This window comes from Austrofundulus limnaeus, unplaced genomic scaffold, assembly GCF_001266775.1.
Source record: "Austrofundulus limnaeus strain Quisiro unplaced genomic scaffold, Austrofundulus_limnaeus-1.0 Scaffold32, whole genome shotgun sequence".
In the NCBI taxonomy this organism is placed as follows: Eukaryota; Metazoa; Chordata; class Actinopteri; order Cyprinodontiformes; family Rivulidae; genus Austrofundulus; species Austrofundulus limnaeus.
In genome coordinates, this window is record NW_013952434.1 from 2029723 (window position 1) to 2042031 (window position 12309).

General features: G+C 38.1%; 2 protein-coding genes across 2 annotated transcripts; both read right to left on the minus strand.

The window, feature by feature from the left end:
- Positions 1-434: 434 nt before the first annotated feature.
- On the minus strand, positions 435-3303 carry si:ch211-215i13.3 (brain and acute leukemia cytoplasmic protein). Its single transcript, XM_014005800.1, has 3 exons — positions 2977-3303; positions 2736-2860; positions 435-862 (listed from the first exon to the last, which is right to left on the minus strand). The coding sequence occupies exons 1-3, from the start codon at positions 3113-3115 to the stop codon at positions 740-742; spliced, it is 387 nt and encodes a 128-aa protein (XP_013861254.1). The 5' UTR covers positions 3116-3303; the 3' UTR covers positions 435-739.
- An 893-nt stretch (positions 3304-4196) lies between these two features.
- On the minus strand, positions 4197-11956 carry atp6v1c1b (ATPase H+ transporting V1 subunit C1b). Its single transcript, XM_014005801.1, has 13 exons — positions 11818-11956; positions 11143-11331; positions 10972-11039; positions 10785-10870; positions 10574-10668; positions 10301-10392; positions 8997-9095; positions 8769-8837; positions 8095-8187; positions 7648-7741; positions 6389-6486; positions 5438-5561; positions 4197-5056 (listed from the first exon to the last, which is right to left on the minus strand). Exons 2-13 carry the CDS (start codon positions 11272-11274, stop codon positions 4958-4960), a joined length of 1149 nt encoding a protein of 382 aa, XP_013861255.1. The 5' UTR covers positions 11275-11331; positions 11818-11956; the 3' UTR covers positions 4197-4957.
- Positions 11957-12309: the final 353 nt, after the last annotated feature.

Sequence of the window (12309 nt, forward strand, 5' to 3'; positions counted from 1 at the left end):
CACACACACACACACACACACACACACACACACACACACACACACACAAACAACATAAAGGAGAACTTTCACACCATACACAACAAATGCAATAAATATATTAGTAAACCAACAGTTTAGTTGAAATTAAAACAAATTGTAGGCACATGCAGGTGTAATTGTTTTTTAGTTTTTAAAATCTTGCAAATGGCTGGAGACGACACTTCTTAGCCTTCAAGCTCCAAATCTCAGCTTCTAAACAGCACTTTAGGTTCTTTTAAATCAAATTTTTTTTTGCTGCAGTAACTGACGTTAAACAGCTTACTTAGTGTTTTTTCATACTAACAACAAAAAAGAGAATAACGGCACAAAGAACTAAAGCAAATACTTCAGGAAGCCCCGACGCAGAACACATTTGATGTGCAGGTTGTGATTATCATGTGCATATAAGGGACTTTTTTTTATGTATTTCATATAGTTGTGTGAACACAGTGACACATTCCCTGACTGATGCTAGTAGCATGGGAGAAAAGCATGGCGGCGAGTGAGAACACTGTTTGTGAGCCACTCTCTTCCTCACACATGCAACATGGATGCAGCATCCAGAGGTCTTTGGATGGAGACGTAAGCAGGCGCTCGTGTTACAAACCGCTGCCGCCAAGAGCCGGGCTCGAGCAAAGTCGCTGGCGAACATCATCTGCACATCGGCTAATTGTTACGATGCCGTTCTCTGAGCGTGTGTTTCGACTCTTCTTTTGTTTCATCTCTCGTCACACATGTTCCCTGGTTCAGGGTCTCCGCCGCTGCCGATGCTGAYGGACTGGCTGTCCTTCGACAAGGAGCCGGCCTCCTTCGATGCCCTCCTTTTAGAGTCGCGAGAGCTCTGTTGGGAACACGTTTTTGTTTTAAACATCAGCATCAGCGACTACAAGACTCACARCAACAAAGCTCCATCTGATATTAAATATCTTATTGTTCCATTTTTTCTTTGCTCTCTGACAGGTTTACTTAGAGGTTTTAAAAGTGGAATGGGAGGCAGAGCTTTCCGTTATCAGGCTCTTCTCTTGCAATTTAACTTCCTGTATTTAAAACTTTTATTTTATTTTTTTGTTTTACTTTGGGTTGGCTCGTATGTAAACTAAAGGACAAACTGACCATCTTTATACACTGTTGTCATTAGCATTTGTTTTTCTTTGAAACTACACCTGAACCAATCACTCTGTCAGATCAAAAATTAAGAAAATGAGTGWTTGGTAAATTATTTCATCGCTGTAATAATGCTTCTCGTCAATAAATCTTATATCGGACACCTGATTGGCAGCACCTGGGAGTRCCAGAAGCTCARAACAATTGTCAATAACAACAASAAAATGAGCTGTTTGGGAGAGAAGATTTGGTCTTTTTTTTTACTACGTGCACACATACTGCTCATCCCACAAATGCATGTTCCTTACAAATGTGGCACCATTTAAACTGGAAATTTACAGGCTTTCCAACTGTTATGATTTGTGTCTGTGTTAATGTTTTATTTTAGTTTCTGTCTTGTCATCTGTTTTCTTCCTCCTGTCTGCCCTTGCTCCAGCCCCGCCCACTCTCACCTGCTCTTCATGTTTCTCTCCCAGGTGTTTTCTGTTTGTGCTCGTTGGTCTCACCTTTAAATTCTGTGTTGTCTTCACTTTCCTGGCGGATCATTGTTCTGTATTGTCCTGCACTACCAAGCTTTGTGAGGGTTTTTTTTGTTTTGTTTTTTATTTTGAGCTGCTCTTGTGGTGCACTTTTTGTTTAAATAAATTTTGATTTTTGGTTCCTTTGAAACTGCCTGCATCATGGGTTCATTCCTGCCCGAAAGTCATAACACCAACAAAACATATTGCCAAAAAGCATTATTACAGCAAAGAAATAATCTATAACACAAAATGTGTTTGTATGCAACATATGATTTTTGAAAAAAGAAAACGAGTGGGGAAAACTACAAATAACAGCTGAAACAGACCCCTCCAAAAGTATTACACTGCAAAAAATGTCCACCTAACCAAGTTTTAAAATCTTCTATCCAGCCAAAAAGTCTTTTTAATCTTGTTTTGAAACTGATTTACTAAACAAGAACTGATTGTGTAAGAATCTTTTCAGAATGTGTAAGATTACTGTCTTAGTCTGAAAATTTGACTCAAGTAAAAAAAATTCTGCCAGTGGAGTAATTTTACTTGGTAAGATTCTTGAAATACTTGATTTGACTCATTTTATTTTATTTCAAGAATCTTACCAAGTAAAATTTTCTTACTCCATTGGCAGAAATGGTTGACTTAATTTGAGTCAAATTTTCAGGCTAACAAGACAAATAATCTTACACATTCTGAAAATAAGATTATTCTTACACAATCAGTTCTTAAATCAGTCTCAAAACAAGATCAAAAAGACTTTTTGGCTGATATAAGATTTTAAAACTTGGTTAGKTGGACATTTTTTGTAGTGTACATCATGCCAAATTCCATTCTTTTTGTTGTGCAATGAAAACATTTGGGTTTAAATTTTTAATTTAAAAATAAGATTTAATTATGATTTCAACTTTTTTTTCTTTTGTAAAAATCCCTGAGAGGACTATATTTTTGTGACTTGTACAAACAAGCTGAATTGAGCTGAACTTCTGAAAATGGTCCCAAATGGACAGAATCATGGGGCCTCGGGAACTGTTGGACTACAGGGAGTCTTAAAACCTGGACCTCATTGAGTCTGAGGAAGCTGCCRGCAGCACCTACTTCACTCAGGGAGCGCCTGGGTCTCCTCTGGTGGTTGGAGCCATTGGTGGAGAGGCCCTGCTTCCCACACTGGGTCCCTGTGGTCACCATCCTCTTCTCCCTCAGACTGGCCTCCACAGCTTTACCTTGAAGGGGTATTGAACGAGATAAAAGCCAACAAATTGTTWAAAAAAAAAAAGATAATAAGAAGATGCATCATCTGTCTCATCGTGTCACTCGCGTAAAATTGAGATAAACTTACTGTTTGAAACCGACACAGGGGGTTCCACGTCCGTATTGGTAAGCCATGTCGATTCGGTCTCTCTGGTCCAGCTTTCGTGGTACCTCGGCTCGATTATCGCGTCCGCCCGACTCCCACCGCAACCCATCGAGAGGCGCATCCAGGGCGGGTGGCGCTGAAGCTTGGTGCGGGGCGGAGAACAGCTCGGGTTGGTCTCAGAAGCACCGCAGCGGCAGCAGCATCCTTCACCGTGTTTGTGTTCCCATCATCAACATCATCATCATCACCATCATCATCACCATCATCATCACCATCAGCTGACCAGCAGCAATACACCAGAGGAAGATGTGCGCGTTCTCCTCGGAGGAGAGGAGGGAGTTCAGTCTGAGCGCTGATTGGCTGAGAGGGATGTCAGCTCAAAGTGCCGCCAGCATCAGCAGCTTCGTCATCATCATCATCATCATCATCATCATCATCATCATCATTATCATCATCATCATCATCATCATCATCATCATCATCATCATGCAATGGAGGAGTATCCCAATCCAAAGTGTTTGTTGGGTTTTTTAATTATTAAATTGAATTGAGGAAACTCGGTTATTATTTAATATGTGTATTTTTTAGTGCATAATTGAAGTGTTCACTTAAATTAATATGTGAATCTTTATAAAACAGATCCTTAAATGTTTACATTTTTGTATTTTTGCATAGGCCCCAAAAGGCAAAAAATTGTTTGAATGCAACAAATTGTATATTTTTTAGCCTGTAGAAAACAGCCCTGAAATCAAGATTTTCTTTATATTGTCATGATTTGTGTCTGTGCTTATGATTTAGTCTAAGTTTTATGTCTTTTCCTCCTGTTTTTTTCCTCCTGTCTGCCTTTGCTCTAGCCCCGCCCACTCACACCTGATCCTCATGTTTCTTCCCCAGGTGTTTCTTGTTTTACCTCATTAGTTCTTCCTTTATATTCTGTCCTTTGTCCTCAGTCTTTGTCAGATCCTTGTTCTCTGTTTGATGTTCATGTTCCTGCCCAAATCCCTTGTTGTTTGCTGCCACGTCAGCCCCTTTGTTTTTGTTTTAATAAATCACTTTTTGCCACCTTACTCAGTTCTGCATCTTGGGGTTCTAATCAACCAAGCTCAATCATAACATATACTGCATGTAGAATCATGTAAAGAGACATATTCTTATGTATAGACTTACATGCACTATAATTCTAAAATGGAGAAAATAACGAGCATATTTCACATATATTTATTTTCACATAAACTTTAAATAGTTGATTGAATTTCTTATAAATACAATACAGTATTAGCACAAATTACAATGACGTTGTTTTTATCACGTGCTAAATATTTAGATATCCAAGGAGCTTACAGCAAACATCACTCCTTTTTTTAATTTGACCATTTCACAAGATCACATCATAAAAAGGAAAAGACATCTACTTGTAAACAGGCGTTTCTTACTTGGAATTAAAATCACTTTCAAAACCTGRACAAACAGAAACATGTTCACAGATTTTTTGAAGCGTGGAATAAATAGAGTTTAATATACATTGTTTTCTCTCCAATTCCTCTCATATCATATATAATGTTAATTTCTTTAGAGTAGAATGGGAGGGGCGACAGTAAAAAGACAATAGTTTACATCTCCTTTAACATGAAGGAATGTCACAACCTCTGGTGTGGAATAAACTGAAAAAAAAAATACAATATTCAAGTTTGCTTTGTTAGAACTAATTGGAGAGTTTTTCCAAAAGATTTATTAATTTTTTTAWATCCTATCAAGAGCTACCAATCAGCACTCCTATAAAAAAACAATTGGGTCTAAAATGTACAAGAAAAATAACGATAAAAACACAAAAGGTGAAAAACAAAACAAAACAGAATAAGAAATAAATTAAAGCTTGTGAATGTGAACATTAGACCACTACAGCACATGATGATGATGATGATGATGATGATGATGATGATGACGACGATGATGGCCAAGTGGTTTAGACTTTGAAATCCAGCAAATTTAAGTCGATCTTATAGTAAACGTATGGGTAGTATTCCTGCTGGCTCAAGTTCAGCCCTGGGATATCCATGGAAGCCTAGAAGAAGAAAWAATAATATTCTCGTCACGATTTATTTAAAAGTCAAACCAATCTCATTCAAAATCTGTAAGTTTATAAATTAATTTTGAATAGGGGTGTCCCAATTAAGACTTTTTGTCCTTAAAACAGATAAAAAAATAATACAGACTCAAGACTTGAATTATTTTGCAATTAGTTTCTCTGTCACAAGATTGTGTGCTGCTGCTTCATAAAGTGTGTGGATGTTGCTGTAGAGTTCGAGGATATAACAGAAGTGTTGATTCGTTACATCGCTGAGTGAAAACTGGACTGTATTTTACATTTTTCTGATTTTTTCTCTCTCGCCGCACTGACTTAATGTTATCCATCAAATAAAACRAAGCTGTGGAGGAGACTCACGTCAATGATTGCAGCACTGCTGTCCAGATGCTTGTACAGATCGTACAGCACCTCTCTCAGTTTCTTCATGTTCTTCTTGTTGGGCTGAAGCAGCATGGCCTGGATGTTGACAGGCAGTCCGTATCTGTTAAAGGAAAACAACCAAAATGGACCTGATCTTAATGGAGTRGTTCAGATTTTTGAAAGTGCGGTTCTGTGGAAAGGTTATGAGCAGTTACTATCTTACCTGTTGAAGGTWGCTCTTTAAAGGGAACCCCARATAGTTGTAACAWTAGATATTATTWGATTTACTTCAACTATAAAACTGACTAAACATACTGTAGGCTGTTTGGCGATGTACCGTTAGCTGKATATGAACTAACGCCACATATTTATTAACAATACATATATAGCGTTAGTTCCCAAGCTAGCGTTATTAGCTCAGGAGCCAACGTGAAAGCTAACAAGGCAAGCTGAGGTCCTCCATCCACATTTACAGTTTCAGGCTGAGTTTCCTCTTTGTCAATGCGCTCTGGTTTCATTTAAAAGGCTGATAGTCAGATAWTGTCCAAGATTAACCTGCAGGGTGGATAAAGCTCGCTCTCGGCCTTGCATCAGAGTAAAGTTCATCATTTACCCAGTATGCTTTGCGGCATAAATAATGACGCTGTCCATGTGACGATATGCATTTTAAATTTTCTAAAAACTAAACAGCCTATATTCTTTTGTTAATTTTATTTTTTTGTTTTTTGTTGAAGTAAATTTTTTTGAAATAATGCCTGATGTTACAATTAGGGTTCCCTTTACATTGAAAAAAAGTTTAGTTTAATCTGGGCTGATGAGCAGAGCCGAGACTAAAACGGATTTCTGTCCAGCCAAAAATTTAATTTAATTTCCCCAACAGGTAACATACTTACTACTCATAACATTTCCAAATAACCTTATTATGGCCACATTTTAATCAGCCCTCACCTTAACACTGACTCAACAAACACACGCAGAGCTTTTATGTGAATCCATGCGATGAAGGCCTCGCTGAAATTCACCTTCAGCCATCGGACCAAAGGACCCTATGATCACATGAAAAGCAGTTTATTAGGAAGGAAAAACATCYAATACAAAATGTGTACATAAACATTATTTTCATCATGAAATAGATGAATAAAAATAGTTTGTTTTTCTATTGCTGGGTTGCAGATGATGTAGTATCGATGTCATGAAAYGCAGATGGKGGRGSRSRRRRWRWAWRWRRCSMYRTKTYYYYYTSWKRWKWYWSWGTSWMAAWRYSYMWAWWYTSTGYSMYGTRYASWYKTKKYRSMSSCKCTMWWMWSRRGASAWATMWMARMKWTTTTCATGTTCCGAAAGCAGTGCGTCACAAGGGAGTTCAATTTAAGAAAACTTGCAGAAAAAAATAGGAGAAAAGTGGATCAAAAATCTACGGCTAAAAACAGGAGGTGCAGAAAGGAACAATGCAACAGTTTGCAGCGACCACTTTCTAACAGGTCAGGATCGTATAGGTTAAATCATATYGTCAGATATTTTCCTGGATAGTTACTTGAATTTGGGTTTACAGAAGCTAAATAAATTATTTGCAAATAGATCCAAGCACATAGAAATAACAGGAGTTAATTAACTTGTTAGCAATAGCATTGTTATCATAGGCTAACTACTTAAAATAGCACAACTCACCCAGGCAGAAACAAGTCAGCGGTCATTTAAAGTTTTTTTTTTTTTTTTTGGATCCTAAATGTTTGACCCAACCTGAAACTAAATAATTGTAGCTTTGAGGCTTTTGAAAGCTTTCATTTGGCTCGTCATAGCCTATAGCATGAGGTCTGCAGCACCAGACAGTAATTTATGTTGATCGCCTCAACACCGGGTAACTCCTCCAGATTATATAACAAGGCTTTTTTTTTATTAAGATAATATGAATCATATTTTAAATGTATGCACATTTTTTGCGATATCTTGTCTGCGCCAGCCCATTTAGGGCATTAGCGTACTGCTGTGATCCATTTCGCTGTGTTTTGAACCAGAGCAAATAACTTCCTGCCCCACCATCAGACATTCACTTGTCATCCAGGTCATGTGACTGCAACCTAGCAATAGCAGCAGATTTTCTTTAATAATCATCTGTGTTTTAGACTATAATACATTAAACATTAAAGAGCTCCTTTCATTCAGACTACGGTTATGATCAACGTGGTTTGCGTGCAGATCAGCGCCCTTACAAACTGTTTCTTCTTGTCCGTGGACAAACGTGTCATCTCCTCTTTGTCCGCCTTCATCTCCTCCTCGTTGTACTGAAAGTCCCGCACCGTAAACCTGAGCCCGGACACACCGCAGAGAGACGGCAAATCAAACAAACGAGTGCTTAGAGGTGCGCTACCCTAACACACAGATAATAAAATATACCAACACAATACAGAGAGAGTCTGTGGTGCTGAGTGGAGTGCTCCCAAAATTAGGCATGATGTAAAGAAAAAACACTTCAGCTGTTATTACTGATGCTTGTTTGTCCACAGTGGATGGATTCATTTGACACAATAGAAATCACTGTACAAAGTTTTTTTTTAAAGCAAATACATTGTGTTTAAAGTTAAAACCTTCAGCTCAAGTGCAAAAAATAAGCTCTAATTTATTTAAAATGGTCTTTTTAGTGAATTCAAAGTGTTTACTTGTTTTCTCTGGCCTTGTGTTTGAAGTCGTCCACAGCCTTCCTGAAGAGCGTGACGCTGTACAGCCCGCTGTCGTTGTCTTCAAACAGCAGCCTGCAGGGGAGGAGACGTAACRAGGGAGAGCAGCTGATGAATAAATAGTAACTTTACACCCTGTTCTTCCCTGCTGGATGAAAACATGGCTCATTATGAGTAAGCAGGTGTGACACAGCACAGGAATCCCATCCACTGTCATAAACACTAAGACAAGCACGCAGTCTGTGGCTGCTCAGCTTCTTACACCCACTGTTTGTTTAACCAAGGAGTGACATCACCTGTGGCTGGCTGATGGCCTGGCAGCTTAACGCCAGAGTTTCAAACGCTCAGAGTATGTGTTGGGGATAACTCTCGGCTACTATCACAACAAATTTTAGCTCAATATCTGCAAAATGGTCAGAGTCATAGCCATTTTTGTGTTTGCCAAATTCAACTAGTTGAGGTGAGCCTCTTGAGGCGGAGTGACTCCAAAAGTTTATCAGCTGTAGAATTTCATCCAGCGACTACTTTCTGAGAGTTTCATCTAAATCTGTGCAGCGGTTCATGAGATATTTTTCTAACAGACAAACATATTTACTAATTGAAACATCATCAGGCAGTTGAAAGCAAACCAGTCAGCCTAATTTAAAATCGCTTACTTAGTGGAACGTGGCACAACCATCTCCGCAAGTGTTTCGTACGTCTTCTGCCAGTCAGCGTAGCTCGTCCTGAGGAGGGGGAGGCCAAACGTTATTCTTTTCCTCGAACCGATTGATCGTGAAAGATCAAAACGACATCTAAAATCAAAACTTTTTCAAATCTGCCACAGATTACAATTTCTCCTAACAGTTTACTAAACAAAATAAAAATGTTGCAGGTTTTCTTACTTTGGGACGACCACCAGCATTGTAATCAGGTACTCAGAGTCCAAAACAAAGTCCTCTTTCTTCACAATGTCAGCAAGACTCCTGGTCAACAAACTCCCCCTAACAGGAAGACAGATGTTAAGAAAAACACCTGAAATGACTATAATGTGGGAATAAAAGACTGGAAGAAGACAACTTTGCAGTCAGGGATGTTAATTTATTTAACAATGGAAACGATGAACTTCAAGTTTGTCCTCAAAGAAAAGATTTTTTTATAAAAGACAGATTTGGTTTCTTGAACATCTGCTCTCTAGAGTGAAGAGGATTTTTTTTTGTGAATCTCAAACAAGTTTGAAGCAATTTGCTAAAATTTGTTCAACATAAACCAAGGAACTTTGCTGTTAACTAGTTTAGAGTAAATAAACTAAAATATGTCCTAAGATATCAGTGTGAACTACAATGGCTTTAATACAGAGAAGGATGGTTTTTTATCAGAAACAATAAAAGTTTGCTTTGGCAGATAAAATAAACTGGGTGTCTGTTTTTTATGTTTTGATTCAGAGGTTAATTGAAATTTAAAAAGGTTTCTTAATGTAGATCTGGTTGTAAGAGAGCACTATTGACCCTACACTTCAAAAAAAAAAAAAGTCCACCTAACCAAGTTTTAAAATCTTATATCCAGCCATAAAGTCGTTTTCATCTTGTTTTGAGACTGATTTACTAAACAAGAACTGATTGTATAAAAAATAATAATCTTGTTTTCAGAATGTGTAAGATTATTTGTTTTGTTAGTCTGAAAATTTGACTCAAATTAAGTAAACCATTTCTGCCAATGGAGTAAGAAAATTTTCCTTGGTAAGATTCTTGAAATACTTGATTTGACTCATTTTTTTCTTATTTCAAGAATCTTACCAAGTAAAATTTTCTTACTCCATTGGCAGAAATTTTTTTGACWTAATTTGAGTCAAATTTTCAGACTAACAAAACAAATAATCTTACACATTCTGAAAACAAGATTATTATTCTAACACAGTCAGTTCTTGTTTAGTAAATCAGTTTCAAAACAAGATTAAAAAGACTTTTTTTGCCTGGATATAAGATTTTAAAACTTGGTAAGATGGACCATTTTTGCAGTGTAAATACAAACTTATTTCTGTCCCTCCAACAACAAAGAAACAAGGCCGTTTTCCATGAAATCTAAATTAAAACCTTGTGGTTCAGTCATTCACTGAAAACCACCCGAACACAAGCCTTTATCACAAAAATAACTATTAAGAAAATAAAAGGCATTGACTGAATAAAATCCTGTTTGCACGTTTACTCACGCATTCTTCCTCTCCAGATTCTGCAAGTTTCCCTTCAGATTGTTGTAGGCTGATGCTCTGGCCTTCAGGTCGTTGTCTATCTGAGTCACTTGCTGCAAATCAATGAGAAAAATGTGATTTCCACAATAATGTTACAAACAGGTTTGACTCTCAATACTTAATAGCAAACATCTCACACTTAGAGGCTGTGTTGGATTGGGCTTTTAGCAACAAACATAATGTCTGTTACCAAAAGGTAAATTAGCATAAAGGCGAGCCAATCTGACCCATTACCTTGGAGATGATGTCGGCGATGTTTTTCAGTGACTGTTTGATTGGATATTTAGCCATGTCCCACTGAAATCTGGTGATATAGGTGACCAAGTCAACTAAAGCAGGAAAAACAAATAAAAGCCATCGGTTTTTAAAGTTTTCATGTCTTCGTGTTTTGTGATAACTGCGGGAACGTCTACAACTGCTTAATTACGTCAACTATAGTTTTTACCTCCATTGGCCAGAAGATTCTCCTGCACTTTGTCCCTGCTGTCCTCAAGAACATCCGCCATGTACTGAGCGACCTTCCTCACCACACTGAACGTGACAGGAGGAGAAACAGAAACAAAAAGAAAGGTTTTAATCAAAGCTGTGGTTTTTTTTATTACTGCTCAAAAAAAAAAAAAGGCAGATGTCACCTTTCCACRAAGGTGGATAGCTTAGCGAGCTCATCCGACAGACCCACCAACACGTCCAACGTCCCGACCTGTCAAAGGCAAAACGTGAAGTAGCTACAACATGATACCGTTAACAAAAAAAATTGGTTTCTACATATGATGGTGGCTGTCCTCGAGCTGTTTGTGTGTCACCTTGAGGTCGGGGATGTTGAACTTTGTGTTGGTGGACAGGTTGTTGGTGCGGGTCGTGGCCACCATCAGCTTGTCCCAGGTCTGCTGGCAGGTCTTCTCCCCCGGAGCAGAGATCAACCAGAACTCTGTCATGGCTGCTGGCAGAAAAAAATACTCGATGTCCACCCAACAGCTGATGCAAGGAAGTCACTGAGGGTGCAGGAAGACGGGAGGATAAGAAAGTCATGTTTACAATAAATAAGTTAATTCACTGAAATTAACTTAATACTATTATTTTAACCATTTTAAAAGCTAAAACAGTCTGCAGTGCACTCTACATTGTAGTATAAAACTTCTTCTTCCCCTTTTGACCTTGATTTTCCCGATAATGCATGAACTTCCTCACAGAAAAGCACAATGTCTGCAACACTGGTGACTGATGGTCATATGATCAGTTACAAGCAGTAAAAATTAAACAAATAAAGATCTTTAACCATAATTAAACAGCATGAACTCCACATGACTCACAACAGCTGCTTTTATTCCTCGGATTATTACCACTAGCAGCGGGGAAGAAATCAATGACATGCAGCTAAACAACTCAGCTAGCTTGCTGCTGACTGACGCTCGGCTTGTTTATCGTTGCGGATCACGACGCTGCCACGACACCGACACCGGGGACATTTAGGATCTTACCGATGTGTCTGATGGCTTCAGCCTCTGGTTCACACGGTGTACTTCAGTAAAACACCAGCGGCTTCCCATATATGAGGACCAAAAAAATAACAGGACGGACTTGGAGGTCTTTTCAACGAAGCATCATTCGCTCACGGTCAGCTGATCAGGAAAAAAGCTCTGCGTTTGCGCAGAAGCTCAGTGCGCACCTCTGCTGTCACGTGATCGAAAATAGCCAAAACTCCTCGCTACTACTAAACTATAATTTCATGATAATACATCAATTATATTATGATAAATATTCATAAACTATAATAAAAATATATATTTAGATCCTAAACATATGAGTAAAGTGTATAACTATGGAAGCCCATTTCCGCCACCCTGATAAAAAAATAAAACTTGAATCTCATAATTATGACTTAGCTATCTCATTATTATGAGATACTACCTCATAATTATGACTTAGCTATCTCATTATTATGAGATACTATCTCATATTTATGAGATACT